At 44.4% G+C, this 18,105-nt stretch overlaps 1 protein-coding gene and 1 long non-coding RNA gene across 2 annotated transcripts in view; both read left to right on the forward strand.

The window, feature by feature from the left end:
- LOC8052621 (protein XRP2) overlaps positions 1-8,017 on the forward strand; it is a 42,830-nt gene extending 34,813 nt beyond the window's left edge. Inside the window, exon 9 of the mRNA XM_040219135.3 lies at positions 7,836-8,017. Coding sequence (XP_040075069.1) covers positions 7,836-8,017 — 182 coding nt within the window. The remainder of the gene's footprint in view (positions 1-7,835) is intronic.
- A 13-nt stretch (positions 8,018-8,030) lies between these two features.
- On the forward strand, positions 8,031-17,507 carry LOC121837537. Its single transcript, XR_006078183.1, has 3 exons — positions 8,031-8,170; positions 15,313-15,372; positions 17,437-17,507. It is a non-coding gene; the product is annotated as an uncharacterized LOC121837537 (long non-coding RNA).
- Positions 17,508-18,105: the final 598 nt, after the last annotated feature.

The raw sequence follows: 18,105 nt of genomic DNA on the forward strand, positions 1-18,105 counted from the left end.
CCAATAACGAAACCATACTGCTGTGGGGAAAAAAGATTAAATTTATCCATTTATTATTATAAATTATTAATTTACGATAATAATAATAATAATAATAATAATAATAATAATAATAATAATAATAATAATAATAATAATAACAATCAATCAATCAATCAATCAATCAATCAATCAATGTTTTTATTCGTGCCCGGGAACAACCTTGCGGTCTTGGTACAGGTGCACTGTGTTAACATGTAAGGCAGAACAGGGTATAAAGCAATAGTACGGACAACACAAACAACGGACAAGCCCTAGAAAAATACACTTAAAAATTATAAAAAGTAAACACAAAGTCACAACACACGATATGCTTAATGGTACTACCGCCAACACCAATTGCTAGAAAGAAAGAAAAAAAAATGCATTCAAAGTGGGGAATTTCGGCGTGAACGCCGCAAGTTAGTGCATACAGTTCAAATTTAAGTGATGGCCTTTAACGTTTTTACAAACTGCAGCGTGTTATTGTTAAATATGTCGAGTGTTTCAGAAAAAGAAGAATTATAAGTATGCCCAAGTCTGGACACAGGATCGTGGAGGTTGAGTAGACGCCTGTTGCAGAAGGACGCATTTTGCCTTGTTGTTTTTAGAGGAATTTTTAAGAGTACTCTTGACGTCAATACCGTGCAATCAGTGACGGCGTGGACAAGTTTGTATAAAAATAAGATATCGGCAAGTTCTCTCCTACGAAGCAGGGTAGGTAGTGCCACGCTACGCTGAACAGGGACAGGGACATCAGTAGTGGTGGGCACAATGCGCGCTGAGCAACGATGTCTATAGATGGAAAGAAACTTGTTCTGAACCCGTTCTATTTTCGAGGAATTTGTGGCACAAATTCCATTCCATACAACAGAAGCGTATTCAAGCTGTGGTCGACACAATGCACTGTAGAGTATAAGAAATGTGCAGGGGTTAATAAACTCTTTAGTGATGCGGCACGCACTCCCGAGCGTGCGTAGAGCTGCGTTCACGATGTGATCCACATGACTGGAGAAGATTAAGGTGCTGTCAAACACTACGCCAAGATCTTTGATTCTGTTCATACGTTCCAAAAGGTCTGTCTGAATAACATATGGGAATACAATGTTATGTGTCTTACGAGTGTACGACACGACTTTCGTTTTAGAGCTATTTATCTTTAGGTCATTCCCCCGGCACCATTCTTCAAAAGCATCAACATCTCTCTGTAGCAAAACACAGTCTCGGTCTTCTCGTACCTCCATAAACATCTTAATATCATCTGCGTACTGAAGAAATGAAGAGTGACGAATCACAGTCGAAACATCATTAACAAAAACTGAAAACAGAAGAGGTCCGAGAACGGAGCCCTGAGGCACACCCGTTGTCGCCTCATAAGTAGCAGAAAAATTATTATTCGAGCTAACAAAGCACTTCCGGTCACGCAAATAACTTTCGAGCAATGAAAGCAATGAGTTGTGAATATCTAGCTTTGACAGTTTAGCCAGTAACATTTCATGATTAACAATGTCAAACGCTTTACTCAAGTCAAAGTAAATCACATCAAGCTGGCCTCTGTTAGCGACGGCGTGAGCAGCGGTTGACATAAAACAGGCGAGATTAGTTGTGGTCGAGCGACCCGCCATAAATCCATGTTGGTTAGGGATAAGATAACGCTTGAGATTGAATGACAATATTTTGTGTAGTGCCACTTCGAGGAGCTTCGAAAATGTGCAAAGAAGAGATATAGGTCTGTAGTTCGACACATTTGTTTTTGGACCGGACTTATGCACAGGTACAACAAGTGCCGTTTTCCACGTGGCGGGAAAGACCTCATTCTTTAGGCAGTTGTTAAAAATCTGTACTAGAACAGGAATAAATATGGCACTGTATGCCTTCAAGAGGACTGACGGAATACCATCATGGCCAGAAGACAATGATGGTTTCATTTTTTTTACACACTCATGCAGTAGCTCCTCGTCAAAGAGTGCAATACAGGATGCATTCCCAGAGACAGCTGGCGCGGCAGTAGTTGAAGGGATTGGATGATGCTTAAAAACAGACTGGAAGTGGCGTGCAAAAATTTCACAAACATCTGTCGTCGAGTTTCCCTGTGAGTCCAGCAGGGTGATCTCTCCTCTACCTTTTTTCTGGGACCGAGAGCGAACATACTTCCAGAATTCTTTGGGATTTTTAGTTAGCTGCAACTCGACGGAATCAGTGTACGCCTGACGATCACGTTTAAAAACTTCCTTGCAGAGAGACCTAAAGTGCCCAAATTCTGATTTTAATTCGGGGGTATCGTTCTTTTTAAACTTTCGATGAGCGCGCAATTTCTTATTCATTAAAGTACGTAATTCATGCGAGAACCAGAAGGGAAACTTTGAGCCTGATGTTTTACGAAGCGGGATGAATTGATCCATTCCTTCTCGGACGATTCGAGTGAAATCGCGAACCTGTTGATCAACGTCAGAACACAGGATAATTGAGGACCAGTCGTAATTGGAGAAATGATCGTACAAACTAACATAATAATAATAATAATAATAATAATAATAATAATAGTTTTATTCCGTGGTACAAATATGCCATTTCAGTTCCAGGACTGATCAAAGCCACAGAGGCTTGTAGGATCAAGTCCACCATTGTAAAATAAAAAGAAGAGGAAAATCATGCATTCACAGGGGCATACAAAATATAAGAAGTCACCCGAAATTGTCCTGTAGATGCGTCACAAAACACACGCACTCACACACAGACTTGTTTCACAAGAACTATCCGAAATAAAGTACAACACAATCGGCTCGCAAAGAGGAACGTGCGATTTGATTAGTCTGTGGATAATGCAATAGTTTTTTATAGCACCAACACACTGTGTACGCTATATTCATAGAAAAAAAAATGTACATGATACACACTGTGTATCATGTGTAATAATAATAATAATAATAATAATAATAATAATAATAATAATATTATTATTATTATTATTATTATTATTATTATTATTATTATTATTATTATCATTATTATTAGTACTCTTAAAAATTCCTCTAAAAACAACAAGGCAAAATGCGTCCTTCTGCAACAGGCGTCTACTCAACCTCCACGATCCTGTGTCCAGACTTGGGCATACTTATAATTCTTCTTTTTCTGAAACACTCGACATATTTAACAATAACACGCTGCAGTTTGTAAAAACGTTAAAGGCCATCACTTAAATTTGAACTGTATGCACTAACTTGCGGCGTTCACGCCGAAATTCCCCACTTTGAATGCATTTTTTTTTCTTTCTTTCTAGCAATTGGTGTTGGCGGTAGTACCAATAAGCTTATCGTGTGTTGTGACTTTGTGTTTACTTTTTATAATTTTTAAGTGTATTTTTCTAGGGCTTGTCCGTTGTTTGTGTTGTCCGTACTATTGCTTTATACCCTGTTCTGCCTTACATGTTAACACAGTGCACCTGTACCAAGACCGCAAGGTTCTTCCCGGGCACGAATAAAAACATTGATTGATTGATTGATTGATTGATTATTATTATTATTATTATTATTATTATTATTATTATTATTAAAGTCACAGTAGCCATTTAGAAAACTGCACTTAAAACCGACATCAGAACCAACATTAAAAATTTCCTGCACTTTCCAGTGGCATGACATTACTGGAAGGCACGACAGGCACCCTAGAAAACAGTGTCTTGCACATTTTCTTCGTGCTGCTGACCGAGCGCTGATGTTCCACAGCATCCATTTCACTTCATCAAACTTTTCGTAATCTCTAAAGGCCCGTTCACACACTTGCATTTGCTTAGGGCACCCTAGGACCGAGCTCTTGTGATGCTTTACGACAAAAGACGCGCTGGTGCGCTGGCGCCACATATGAGGTGACCTTGAAACTGCATTTGACTAGAACGAAGGTTTTGCAGTGCTTGCCAGATCAAATATACATACCATTTATGAGAAATGGTTGTTTATAACGTTGACAAAAGTTTTTCGAGCCAAGAATAAATGAACGATGCTCGTAAAAGATGGGGGGGGGGAAGGGGGGGGGTGTATGTTTATTCAACCTAGAACTTAGTCTGCCTCAATGGGCGACTGATCTCCCAGCTGTAGATGAGAAATTTATCCATTGCGGTACAACAGTTAGCCTGGGGCTTTATGGTGCACCACGCAGTAGTGATGCACGACCGCACGCCGGTACGATACTTATGAGGGAATATACGAAAGCCGAGTGTTTACCCGATAGATGGCGCGAGTGTGTCCCCTCGTCGTAATGAATTTTTAAGAGGTTTTAAAGGGATACTACAACGAAATTTTGGTGCTCGTTTTTTGTTCTATATGTGTTCAGAGGAGCAGTATCACATCAGACACACCACTATCTTGCTAAAAAAGTCACTAAAAGGAATTTTAAAACAAATTAGACGATTAGCAAAGAGCACCTGGTGGATGTCGCTAACGCCTCGTTTGTAATGCTCGTCTAGGAACCTTGACAGCTAGTGACGGAGATGTCTCGCCTCCGGCCTTGACGAAAGAAGAGGGGCAGGAGGAACTCCCCTCTTTCCGATAATCCCCTTTGTGTGTCCCAGAAGTCGCTATTGTCCCCCTACAAGATTACAGAAGATTAACCCGTCACTCAAAATTCGTACAAAAGCAGCCGCTTCCGTGGCTGAAACGACTGGGCCGTCCTCTCGACGTCAGCCTTGCCGTAGCTTTGCTCGTCCCGAGACGAACTACGTCACGATTGCATTGGATGTAACGTGCTCTTCGCTGGCTGTTCTCCGAGCGCTTGCCAGAGTGGGCCGTTTATAACGAAAAATACAGCCACCAGGCTCAAAATATAAACGTGCGATTGTCATTTACGGATGTTGTGGATCATATTCAACCAATTTTTGAACACGACGAGTATATTTCAAATTTCGTTGAAGTATCCCTTTAAGGCACACGGTCTTCAGCAGTTGCAAGTGTGTGAATGGGTTTCCAGAAACAAGTTTTACTGCTCAAACAGTGAACCCGTGCCTGCCACTAGCGTCACTTTTTCAGTGTTGCCAAAAAAAATTTTAATTTGTAAAAAAGAAAAAAAAAATGAGAGTCAAAATAAAGTAACTTTAATAACAAACAATTTGTACATAATTGGGTTACTGGATCAGCTGTATCTACTGATGTGCCAAAAAAACACAAATAACTTTTTCTTTTTTTTTTGTAAGGGGCATACATGTGAGAAATGGTTCTTTTTTATTTTTGCACAAAAAAAAACAGAATATTTACTTTGTTAGATGCAATTTAGGTAGAGGTCACAGCCCGCTCTAAGCCCCGCCCACAGATCAGTGACCCCGCCCTTTACTACTGGATTGGCTTGGCTACTGGATCGAGCAGCCTGACAAGCGTAGTCTCCCTTTCGTGACATCTGGTGTGTCTAGTCTGGCGTCTGACACCGCCCGCTAATCCGGCGAGATGAAGCGCGGTCTTGCATGGTCTGCTAATCCACCACCGTCTATCGTTGTCTGCAATATCAGTGAGACGCGGACATGAATGCCGCACGTCGGCATCCATTTTCGTTTTCTTCTGTGTGCTAGTCTGACCCAGGGCCGTACCCAGAAAAAAATTTCGGGGGGGGTTTTCGGGGACAATGGCGGCCATTTTGTCTTATTTTCGCCTATGAATCATGTGCATCGGTGGCATATAATGGAGAGTCATAGCAAACCGAAGAACCGGTCCCGGTTTGGTACCCGGTAGCCGACCGGTGCCACTGCGCGTGCGCAGAGGTGGAGATTAAAATCGGCTGGCTGCAAGTGCACCGACCAGGACCGTACCCAGAAAAAAATTTCGGGGGGGGTCAGAACCCCCTAACCCCCCCCCCCTGGTTACGGCCCTGGTCTGACCCACCTAAAAACCTCTGCAATGAAACTGTCGTTCTAGCGTTCTATCATGCAAGAGCCACGGTTCAATACAAGCGTCTGTCAGCGTCTGTCCATGTGCGGTAGGAGACGACCAAGAGGACAAAAAAAAAAATCAACAAATAAATATGCTGTCATTTCAGCTTTTCTATTCTAGTTCTTTTTGCATGACATCTGCGAACAAGATGTGTGAGCGTCATACCGCACAATTAAAACGCGACCTAAAAATACTCTCTTAGCAGGCCAAGTGCACTGCAAAACTTGAGCTACTTTCCTTATGAAGCGAAATGACGGGAACAAATCTGGACAAACTTGATGCGAGCCAAATGCCCAATTGCCTCTAGCCAAATGGCTCGCCAATTCTTACCTGTATAGGTATCTTCTCTGTATTGAAATCATGGTTGCAATCACGACGGTTGCACAATTCACAGAGCATGGAGGGTGCTTTTACAGGAAACAACGTCTTTATTCAGCACCAACTCACGAACACGAACAAATCAAGCCAGATCGAGCAACATAGTTGACGGAGGGTAGACGTAAGCCAGTTTCGCAACGAAAAAAAGTACCCGCACAGCGCTTCCGAAGGCGTGTACTTGCAACAGTGGTTTGCTGCAATTTACTAGGTCGGTTGAGATCTTCCTTTAGACATCTTGGTGAGTGCAGAACGACTCGCACTCATAAAAATGAAAGGGCTTCCGGAAACGTCGACAGCCATGTTTGTCATCGTTTGGAACCAAAGCGGAAAGGCCATCTCGGAACATTTTTGAAAATAGACTCTATCTAGATTATTTGTTTCTCAAACATAAAAATATTTTCTATAAAAAAAAGTATTATTACGGCATGGAGAAGCAATTTGACAACCAACAATCTATGCATCAATTATCTCTCCAACCAATGAAAGCCAAAAAATGGAGCATAGTTAACTGCATTTGTAGGGCAGACTACCTCCACCTACATTGTGTCTAACAGCGTAAATATCGAGCAAAAGATTTTTTTGTTTCTTTTCGTCGGAAAGTTTACAAAAAAAACGAGGACTTGAAGAGGAGTGGCACGCCCTGTCCTGTGGGCCACTCATCTTATTGTCCACGCTTCTTTTTTTTTGCGTAATTTACACTATGAATTAACTCGAAGTCTATGCAGAAGTGATGCAAGTTAGGCGAGTTGGTATGATAAAATTAAATCCGTTTACAACTCCCTGTAACGCCGGATTAGAGCGCAGCTCTTGAGGATTAGGAGGGGAAGGGCACTGAGGGGAAGGTATATCCTTCCTCCCTCCTCCTCACCTCCTCATTCTGTCTGCTACTCCTTCCTCCGAGCGGCGTCGCCGTCGCCTCACGAGGGTCACGTGACCTCACGGGGGTCATGTGACCCCTATGAGGTCACGTAACGATTACGATATCAGTGATGTCACTGATGACGTCATCATCGCTAGTGACGTCATCGGTGACAATGCGGATGCCGATGACGTCATCAGTGATGTCACTGATGACGTCATCAGGGACGATAACGATGCGGATGCCGACGACGTCATCAGTGACAATGGCGATGATGATGCGGATGGTGATGACGTCATCAGTGACGATGACGATGGCGCTGCGGATGCCGTCATCAGTGACGTGACATGACATGACGTCATCGGCATCGTCATCGTCACTGATGACGTCATCAGTGGCGTGACATGACGTCGTCAGTGACGTCATCGGCATTGTCATCAGTGACGTTACGCGTCCCATAATGCACCGCGCGGTTACGGCGACGGCGACTCCGCTCAAGCCGGAAACGGGCGCCTAAGAGCTGCGCTCTAAAAGTGTGTCCCAATCAGGCAAATCAGTGACAACAATCAAGAACGGCGGACTGCCCCTTTAACGGCACTCTCCAATGGCATTTTGCGAATCAACCGCATTGCCGTACCAAATCAGGGATTTTTATCTTTTCGTTTTAGGTCCAGTGATAGCTCTGGAGTACACGGGAGATGCCTGCCTTAGCTCGTGCCAGGAGGTGGCCAAGGCCATAGCCACAGAAACTGGCTCCACCGGATTGGTCTACGTCTCAAGCCAGGCCAACTCAGCTTTGCGCCAGATTGAAGCCGTTTTTGGAGCTGCCGCTTCAAGGGGTCTCCAATAGGCCAACCTTGGTTTTCACCACCGTAACTAGATCATTTCAGTTGTGGAACTCTCATGGAGGGGGATACCTCCCTCTCCCCCTCACGTCTGCCACCTGTCGTCTGGAGCACCATTTGTGGGCTGCGTTTCAAAACTGTGTAGTTCACAGAGTACGGTGAGTCACCATCTTTATGCTGTGCTTCAAACTCGGTGTATTCCATAAAAGTGTAGGAAAAAATGTCCCCCAAAAAATGTCCCCAGAAAAAAAGTCTCCAGACAAAATGCCCCCGGAAAAAAAGGCTCCAGGTGAAAAATAGGAAAAAATGTCCCTAAGATATTTTCTATCTCTGTGCTTCCCTGATACTGATGGCCTTCGAACGGTTTGGTCATATGTCCTTGGGAAAAAGGCACCGTGTGGCAAGCAGGAAAAAACTGCCCCAACAAATAAGGAAATATACGATTCCTCGAGGTACACATCGCGACACTGTTAACGCGAACACGACATTGGCGCATTTTCACATTTTACTTAGAAAGATTATTAGTAGGAACGAAATATTACCATCTGAATTATATTCCCAAATAAGCACTTTCAGTACCTATAATAGCTTTGATGACAATTAACCTTTCGTTCCTATAAAGAAAATGTAAAAAAAAAACAAAAAAACTAGCGATCGCTTGTTCGTGTTAAGGGTACTCCGGCGATTTTTTGAGCTACCTCAACTAACCATATTTTCTAACTCCCTGGTCTTTACCCTTTCCTGTATGCTATTTAGTATCGGGAAATTCGTAATAGTTATTGTGATATGGGCAAATGAAAATGATGCAAAAACCAACATTTTAATATACCCACACTTTTCAGTGCCGTGACGTCAGTGGCGGGCAGGCTTGCCAGTCGAGCAAGCACTCTGAAAACTAGAATATGCCAATCATTTGTTCCATGCTGGGGCGTGGGGACTGGAGCGAGCTTCCAAAGCATTCATTTGACACCATGAAACTGCTTGGATTCAATTGGGAACAAATTCTAGTCCAAAGAGTGAACCCCTGCCTCCCACCAACGTCACTTTTTCGTTGTTGCCAGTAGAGACTTTCAGTTTGAAAAACACGGTGAGGATTAAAATTGTAAATTCGATAACTTCGCAAAAAAAAAAAAAATTTTACCTAATGTTTGGGATTTTACTTTAACAATGTTTGTTGGCGAGCTTAGCGAAATTTCAAGAAAATCGGAGATCATGAAGAAATCGCCCCTTTAAGTGTCGCGCTTTTTACCTATTTGGAAATGTACACAAGCACCTTTCAAATTTCCCCAAACACAATAATTCAGTTTTGGCTAGAAGTGTTATAAATGTTTATTTCACAATGAAAAACAAACAAAAATAGTTGAGATGCAATGTTACAAAATCAGGAATGAAATGGCAGACTCTAGATTCATACAGAAAAAGTCAAAAGCAGGTCGAACGGCAGTGGAAGAAATGTTCCTTTGGGGACATTTTTTCTTACTTTCCACCTGGGGCCTTTTTTTCCGGGGACATATTTTCCGGGAGCTTTTTTTCCGGGACGTTTCTTCCAGAACCCATTCCATAGAGTACACTGTAGTTACCATAGCAGCTGTCCCCAGAACGGTGTCGCGTCGAACGACAGGAAGTGGATATTGGGGGGAGGGGGTAATGCTCATGAAAGCAGCGCCCATGGACATTTCCTGAACTGAGTTGACCTGTAGTGACATTGGTCTTCACTGAAAGTCGATTTGCCCTACAAGACTTGTTTGCAGTGTGGATATATATTGACTAACTAGTCAAGCACAATACTTGCGTTGGTATGGATGGCTTTTTTGATTACACCTAATTTATTTTGTCCTCGAGGAACCCAAAACCATTACAGCTGAAAATTACCTACATTAATTAATTCGGATAACTTGAGCAAAAATGATCTGTTGGGACAATAATGAAGTGCTGTATGAATCTTAACTTGTATGGCCTCCGATCATATTTTTGCATTTTTCTGTATTTTGGGTTTGTGATTTTCGGAGTTTACTTTTTGCGAAGTTCAGAGGGTCTTTTTCTGAGTTTATTTTTGATCGCAGGTCAGGTGTTCATTGGAATTTGCCTTTGTTGAACTCGGTATCCTCATGAGATTGGTGTTTACAAAAATGGTTCAATCGACTCTTTTTACCCGTGTTTTTTCCGTAGATTGATTTTTTTTTTTTTTTACATTATTTTGTGCATGCAGTTGATGAAGTTGAACAAGTAGTAGTGTCATGTAGTAGCAGACAAGTGCAAAGATACAATTTTGCTTACAGAAACCTGGCAGAAGCTTGTTCCAGTACTTTGGGCCTCATCAGTATTTGTTTTGCCGGTAAATCACATTGTTAAAGAAAGTTCAAGCGTTGTTTCAAAAGTTTCTCACTGAATACTGTTCCAGAGACGGAGCTAGCAGTTATTCAATATCACTCATTGAATCGCTGCAAGAGCTGTATTTGGGTCTAATATTATTCATACTGAAACTCTGCTAAAGTTGTCTCTAATGGCATTCCACTGAGCAACTGTTTACAAACAGATGTCACTTTTGTCAAACAATGCATTATCAAAAACAAGCTTTCGCGGACACCCATTTCGGTGTTACCCTCATTGTACACGAATTGCGATCAGAAACTAGAGTCAACCCGTAGAGTGATTACAGACCCACTAGCCTATAACGATTTTGTAATAATTGAAAAAGAAGTAGACAGCAGATGGGACATTCTCGGGATATTCCAGCAACGTCGTACAAACGTTGATAGGGTCGTGTGATGTCTGGACAAATAACCAGGCTTGCCTACCCAGCTCTGCATGCCTTGCAATGCATACTAATGCTCTTAAACAAAAACAACCACGTCATCTTATTTTTTAAGTATGTAAGAGCCATACAGTGAAAAGTGTTGGTCTGAAGTTTCTACAGTTCATACATTGTCCTGCAAGCTTTGGCCTTTTAGGAATTTATGGGCAACAAGCAGTGTTGTGTACACTTGGACATCTTGTACTTTCAAAGTTACTGAAAAAAGTAATGACACCACCAGGTGCTGCTAAACTCCATTTCACCGTAAGTCGGAGCGCAGTCAACAGTACGAGTCGATGGAGATAATCAAACAGTGTCGAAGGCGCGACATCACGGCGTTCAGCATTTTACCTGCGTATGCCATCAACTGATCTAGTGCCGTGAATTCACCGTGACATTGCGATTTTAGCTTGCGAGTCTGCGTCTATCTTCTAGTCTTCGACCGCACTCCGACTTATAACGAAATGGAAGTATAAGTCATGTATCCATAGCATGTTCTACCAGTAGATGCATGGCTGGTACCACGCGAAATGCATTTACATACTGTTCAATGGCTACACACAAAACAGGACCACCTTTACTTTTGTTAATTCTCGTATTGCGTAAGCAGTACAACAACAACCCGGCCGGCGCCTTGTATCATACACGTGCACACTTAGTGGTGAGCGGGCTTTTTGAATCCATTTACAAATCAGTGGTGCTTCAGCCTACAGATCGCTTTATAGCATACCTCCTTTTGCTGGTGCTTATGTCGAAACAATGCAAGTGCACGTGCGTGCGTTGTGATATTGTATGTAGCTGCGTGCCTCGTAAATAAAGCTGGATTGATTCGTCGACAGATGTGCTGTCGGTCTGCACGCTTTGTTGCTTGGACTCTGAAAAATTGCATAACTACGTACGCTAGGTTGCCAAAGCGTTGCATTTGCCGTACCAGAAGTGGAGGTTTTCCTCCACTTGCGGTCCGCTTCGTGAGTTTTTTTACCCCGGGGAAAGCTTGTGTCCGTCCTCGGACGAAGCCTCAAAGCACACTCACGACATGGCCCGGACATAGCCACTCGCACTCTGCTGGGTTGGATGGATGTTAATGGCTATACACCAACTCAGCTCTCCTACGTCACGCCGCGGCGGTGGCGCGTCGGACGCACTTCCGGTCTGGGGCGGTGGGCAGAAGTCGCCGTGCGAGACATGCATTCTTGTGTTCTTTTTGGAGAAACCAGACAAAAAACCTGCGTTCTCGTCAAAATTCTGTGACGGGGGCTGCGCCAAAAGAGTCTGGAAAGGTTTGAGATCAGTTTTCATGTGTTTCTGCCCGCTCCGTTCGTCCGAGTACTTGTATAGTAGCCGTGAAAAGGGTAAACCAGACACTGTCGAACTACGATTGCTTGTGCGGGCAACACTTTGTGGTCGCCAGATGTATTTGTTTTGTTCCAACATGAACGAGAGAAAACCGCCAAGTTGTCCGGGCCGCCCGCGGGTTCAGTGCGTCTTCAAATTCACACGGCCGCTTGATCGTTCGAATTTTCGTCTGCTCTTTCCAACTTGTCTTCTTTTTGTCGTCTGCTCGTTCAAACAAAAGCGGCCCGTAGACCAAACTTTGACCCGGTGATTACGATAAGAAATAAATGCAGGCCTCAAACGACTTAAAGGGGCCCTCCGGAGCGTTCTGCGATAATCTGTTTATGGCGGTAACTCAATCTACGGGCCCTAAGGATCCTAAAATTCATAAAATTACGGTCATGCGCGGCCGATTTCCCTATTAAAATTGCTATCAAAGTCCCAGGCACGCCCACCTTTCTGAGATGACCCCGGAAAATGGGAGGGGCATCTCTTTACGCGTCAGCCAATAGCAGGCGAACGATTCCGGCTTCACTGTGCGTCACCAACGCGGCCGACCGCCGACACGCGGAGGAATCTCTCGAACAAGCACAGACCGTCGTCAAGGAACCCAGACTTCGTGCTCGGCAGTCGTCGTTCATGGCACCGCACCGTCGCGCTGCTACTGCGATACGCAGTCGCATTCCACAGATGACAAGGAAACGTTTGACTCGTTGACGTAGAAAGATCGCCAAGCTGGCTTCGGAGTCGGGATCCACGAGAAGAAACATGTGTCCCGCCAACGCACGCCTGCACACGCCCCGGGAAGCAGATGACCCGACGCACCGACGCATTGCACCCTAGCAACAAGCTTGCGGGGAGAAAACATAGTTCGCTGGTTTTGGAGCGATAATTGCGAACTATGTTTCTCGCACCACAATCAGTTTACGTTTTTCTCAAACTCTAATTTACAAGAAGCTTAAAAAGTGTTGCAATAATAACGTTCGCTTTCATCACGAGATGCAGCATTTCCATTGGTCAAGTTTCAGCGATGGGCAGGGAATGGGGGTTTGTCTTCCAAGAGAAAATAGTCCCGATATATTTCTACTGCCATCGGCTTAATAAATGGTTTTATAATCTAAAACTTTGTATACATATTAACTTGCACCTACTACGCAATATAACAACATAAACAGACGAGCCGCTCAAGTAGTCCGACACTGTTAGGAGGACGTAAAATCAACAATTCCAACGCGAAAAAGAGCACGGGGACTCCCACCGACGCCGAAAACAATGCAATGCAATGGTTTGTTTATGGGCGACAACGGACTTCTTGCGCACCGTCCACCGCGCATGCGCGGCGCCGGTAGCGTCCGCTAGGGGCGCTCCGGTTTTTTTGTAAACATGAGTTGGTGTATAGCCTTTGTTACAAGCGGTAGATTGCACCACCTAGCCCATGTCTAAAAAGGCAAACATACGATTCCTCCCGCCCTTGTGCGCCAATTTTTTCCCCCTAACTATCACCAGGCAGCGTGGGATATCATCAGGAAGACCCTTGAGGGGTTGGGCAAAAAAACTAAAAAACATCACCCCCGCTCCCCCCGGCGAGGCAGTCGCCAATGGCGAGGGGTGTTGCCAAGGCCTCCGCTGTTGGCAGTCCGCAATCTCAAAAACAAGAAAGGGGAGGGGAAAGTCACACTCTGCGGTTTATGTTCTTGCCGTAAACGTACACACACGTCGGGACTTCCACGTTTTTTGAGAAGCATGTGCACTTTCTTTTGTGGTGCACGACACTCGCTGCGTCCCGTTTGGACAGCCTTTTAGAAGGTTGCTTTTACAGCGATAGCTGTTATGGGCCCTTCTCACCACTTGAAGTGACGTCCGTTATTGTCGTCGTTGATCTTGTAGTTAGCATTATAAAGCGTCCATCGCCAAACGCTGCCAAATCCTTGAAAAAGATTGTCCGCTGCCGGCGGGAATTGAATCTGGGTCTGCCATGTGCGTAGCGAAGGCATTGCACTGAGCTACACCACATACCACAGTGTTAACATATACCAGCGTTACCAGATTACCTCAGTTGTGGAACTCCCGCGGAAAGGGGTACCTCCCCTCAGTCACTTACGCCTGTCTCCCGTCGTTCGAAGTGCCATCTAGATTTTCGTTTACGAACTGTGTGCGCCATAGAGTACGGTGGAACGCCATCTACTCTATGGCGCACACTAAAAAAAATTAGCGATCGCTTGTTCGTGCTAAGTGGCAAACGACCACGACCTGGACAATGCCATCTAGATGCTTAAAGCAAGGGTGCAGGCAAGCTGGTTGAGTATAGACTTTGTAACCCTGGAGAGTGGGGATTACGTGTTGTTCTCCTTGTGCCCAATCTCCAGGGTTAAAATACCTAGACTCTGCACTTCGAAACTTACGTATTCCATAGAATACACTGCAGTTGCCGTAGCAGCCGTGTGGCGCGTCGAACGACGGGAGGTGAGTCATGGTGAGTGAGCGGGGGTACTGCTCGTGCATGCAGCGTCTATGAGCAGTTCTGTAACCGAGCTCATCTAACGTTGACATATGCCAGGGGTGGCCAGGCTGGCCCGACCTAAGAGCCGCAAACAAAACCACGAAACGTCCAAGAGCCGGGGGTGGGGGTGCAAACTTTTGTCCGGAGTAATAAACAAAACTCGAACTACTTTCAATCTATTCGAGTCAAAAGCAGTCCAACTGTACGTAAGGTAGCAGTAGCACAAGACTACCAAACCGCAACCTGTCTTTCGATTTAAAACGCGTTCCATTTCTCTTTTTTTTGGGGGGGGAGGGGAGGGGAGGGGAGGGAAGGGAGCCGCGGGCCGCAGTTTAACACGCAAAGAGCCACAGCTTGGCCACCCCTGACACAGTATACTTAAGGTTTTTGTAGTTCCAAATGCCCACTGCACGTGCTAAACCCGATTACAGTTTGTTGTTTTAGCACTGTCAATGCCAAGAGCTTGTGCCGGGAGACATACTTTCACACCCTCCGGATCAAAAGAAGAAACAAGTGTGTTTGGAACAAAACTATTTCGTTCAGAGAGAGAGAGAGAAGTGTAGAAAAGAAAGGAAGCCTGTCTATCTCATTGGGATTATCAGGGGACTGCTAAATTTTTTTAACTGCTCTTAGCTCTAGGCCAGTGCTTCTCAACAACTGATGTTTTGCAGACGCCTTGTGGATCGGCGGAGGTGATGGAGGGCCCTGTTTGTGCTGAGGAGAAGGGAAAGGTATAGGTTAATTACGATAATGATTTACTAAATAGATATAACTGAGGGTTCATGCGAAGTATACTTCTCTGGTTGACACGCACACGAGAAAACTTGTCTAAAATTGGAACGTTTCTTCTCAATCTGACTTTTTTTACAACTTTTACTGCTGGGCTTGCCTGATGAGGCAGGGCTTCGCGGACCCCCATTTGAGAACGGCTGCTCTGGGCAAATTGTTTTGCGAACGCAGTGGGATATGTGAGGTCTTTTGTAATGTCTTGGGGCATTTTTGTTTGTCGTGCTGTGCCTGGAAATGGGCTAATTCAAATGTATATTGTAAAGGATTTGCGAGTGATTAAAAGTAATGGGTAAGGGGCTCGTGCATGCGTGTAAATAGTTTCTTCGAGGCAAAATTCAGCATTTCTATGGGATTATCCGGTCCGAACCATGTATGCCGTTCCAGTGTGCAGGCCAGCACGTAATTTCCTATACCTATGCTCCGAATCGGCATAACTCTGAAAAAGGCAAATGCTACGCCCCCCTGAGCCGGTTCGTGTGACGGAGCAAAGCACGCAACGGCAATCCACTCTGACGGAGCGTCGTCGCATGGTTCGCTCCTTCGCCTTTAGCCACATTATGCCGAAACGGAGCACGGACGCCCGGATGACTTCCAAGCAGTTTCAAAATTCTGTTTTGGTAACTTTGATCACTATCATCACCTCGCTGTATGGTGTCTGTGCCAAACTAATGGTGGTATTCTCGAGGCAGACAAAGGGAGAAGTTGAAGACGCCACCAGGCCGAGGTTATACGAGGCCCGCAAGTTTGAGACGTCAGTACAGCTTGACGCACAAATTAGATAAAACAGCTGCGTAAGCGTTTATTTCGCGGCGTGATCCAATCAATCTGTTGGCATAAGTTTGGCTCTAAACTCCTTTTGATGGCAGAAATTTAATCGAGGGCTTACGGGTCGCTGCTTTGCAGTGGTCGGTTCTTATGAGGGTCGTTTGACAAGTTTCGTAAATTTCCAAAATAGGGAGCTACAATTCGTGCAACAATATTATGGCTGGCAACTAAGGCTTTTCAAACTAGATTGGGCCCAATTTCAGCCACATGTGACGCGTGGTGCACGCTCAAAAAATGTTTTAAGTGGGCCCTTCGTCAGCTACCACGAAAATGGAAATAAACGAGTTTTGCGCGGTGATCGAACTTCGTTATTTAAAAACGTGGACGGCTGCACAGATTGTTAAAGCAGAGTTGGACAAAGTTCACGGGGGTTCTGCACCGGCGCTGAAGACGGTCTATTTTTGGATCAACGAGTTTTAACATGGCCGAACATACACCGGAAATGAAGCGCGCTCCGGACGCCCAGCTGAGGTCACCACAAAGGAAATCGTTGAAAAAATTTGCAGCATCTTTTTGGAAGACAGTCGAGTGAAAGAGCGCGAGAGTTCTGAAACTGTACGCATCTCAACTGAATGTGTTCACAATATCCTGCACAGAATACTGGACATGAAAAACGTGTGCACGAAGGGTGCCAGAGCTGCTCACTGTCGACGGAAGATGCGCCCGAAAGGACATTTCAATGCAGTGTTTGGCGATGTTGAGTCGCAATCTGAAGGATTTTTGGCGTCAATTTGTGACTGTGGATAAAACTTGGATCAACCATTCCGCAACCGAGTCGAAGCAGCAGTCAAAGCAGTGGACGTCTGGGGAGAGTGCACCAAAGAAGGCGAAGACCGTCTTGTCAGCTGGAAAAGTGATGGCCACTGTTTTTAGGGATATCCAAGGAATTACCTTGTTCGACTATTTGGAGAAAGGTAAAACAATAACAGGGGCCTATTATGCGACATTATTAAATCGTGTTAAAAGAACTAAAAATAAAACACCTTAGATCAGCGCGCAAAAATGCTTTTTCACTGGGACAATGTGCCAGCCCGCAAATCGACCGTCGCAGTGGCATAACTGCACAAATTCGGCTTCAAACTGATTCCTCATCCCCCGTATTCTCCAGAACTAACATCGCACAACTTTTTCTCAAAAAAATATTTTTTGAATTTTTTTTTTTTTTTAATTATATTTTGCAGGTTTTGGACGCCCTATTTTCCCCGACAGAATGAATAAAGTTGAGACTCCCTGGACCAAGTGTGTAGCCCTCAGCAGAGACTATGTTGAGAAATAAAATCATTTATAAAAAACAGTAGTGTTTAGCTTGCTTTTTTTACCATACTTATCAAACGACCCTCGTAAGTTTGCACCATCGAAACTGAAACAAATTGAGAAAGAATTCAGGTGATCAAAGAACCACTTCTCATCTGCCGTCAAAGCGCAAAAGTGATGGTGCCCCACGAAATAGTTCTATGGTCGCCATTAGCTTATCGAAAGTGAAACTGCTCTTCAAGCCACCAGATGGCGCTGAATTTTGAAAAGGGCCTATTGGGTATGATTCGAAAGCTCTTAGACTGGTTCGCACAATTGCGTGGCATCCACTTGCGATCGTTTACGACAGAAGAATGCAACTGGTGCCACCTATCAGGTGTCCATGGAACACTTAATGTTTCCATACATCTCATTTTTTCTTCACGCACTATTTTAATTTTTTGCTTAGGAAACTTGACATTATAAGCGACCACTTCTCATAGATTCCAAATGCTGCAAAACCTATGCTTCGGTGAAATTCGGTTTCGGGGTCACCCCAGAGATGGAGCCAGCGTGCCAGTGCATTCTTTTGTTGTAAGAGCTCGCAAGAACTAGGT

The sequence above is a fragment of the Ixodes scapularis genome, unplaced genomic scaffold (genome assembly GCF_016920785.2).
Source record: "Ixodes scapularis isolate PalLabHiFi unplaced genomic scaffold, ASM1692078v2 PGA_scaffold47__10_contigs__length_4178495, whole genome shotgun sequence".
Classification (NCBI taxonomy): Eukaryota; Metazoa; Arthropoda; class Arachnida; order Ixodida; family Ixodidae; genus Ixodes; species Ixodes scapularis.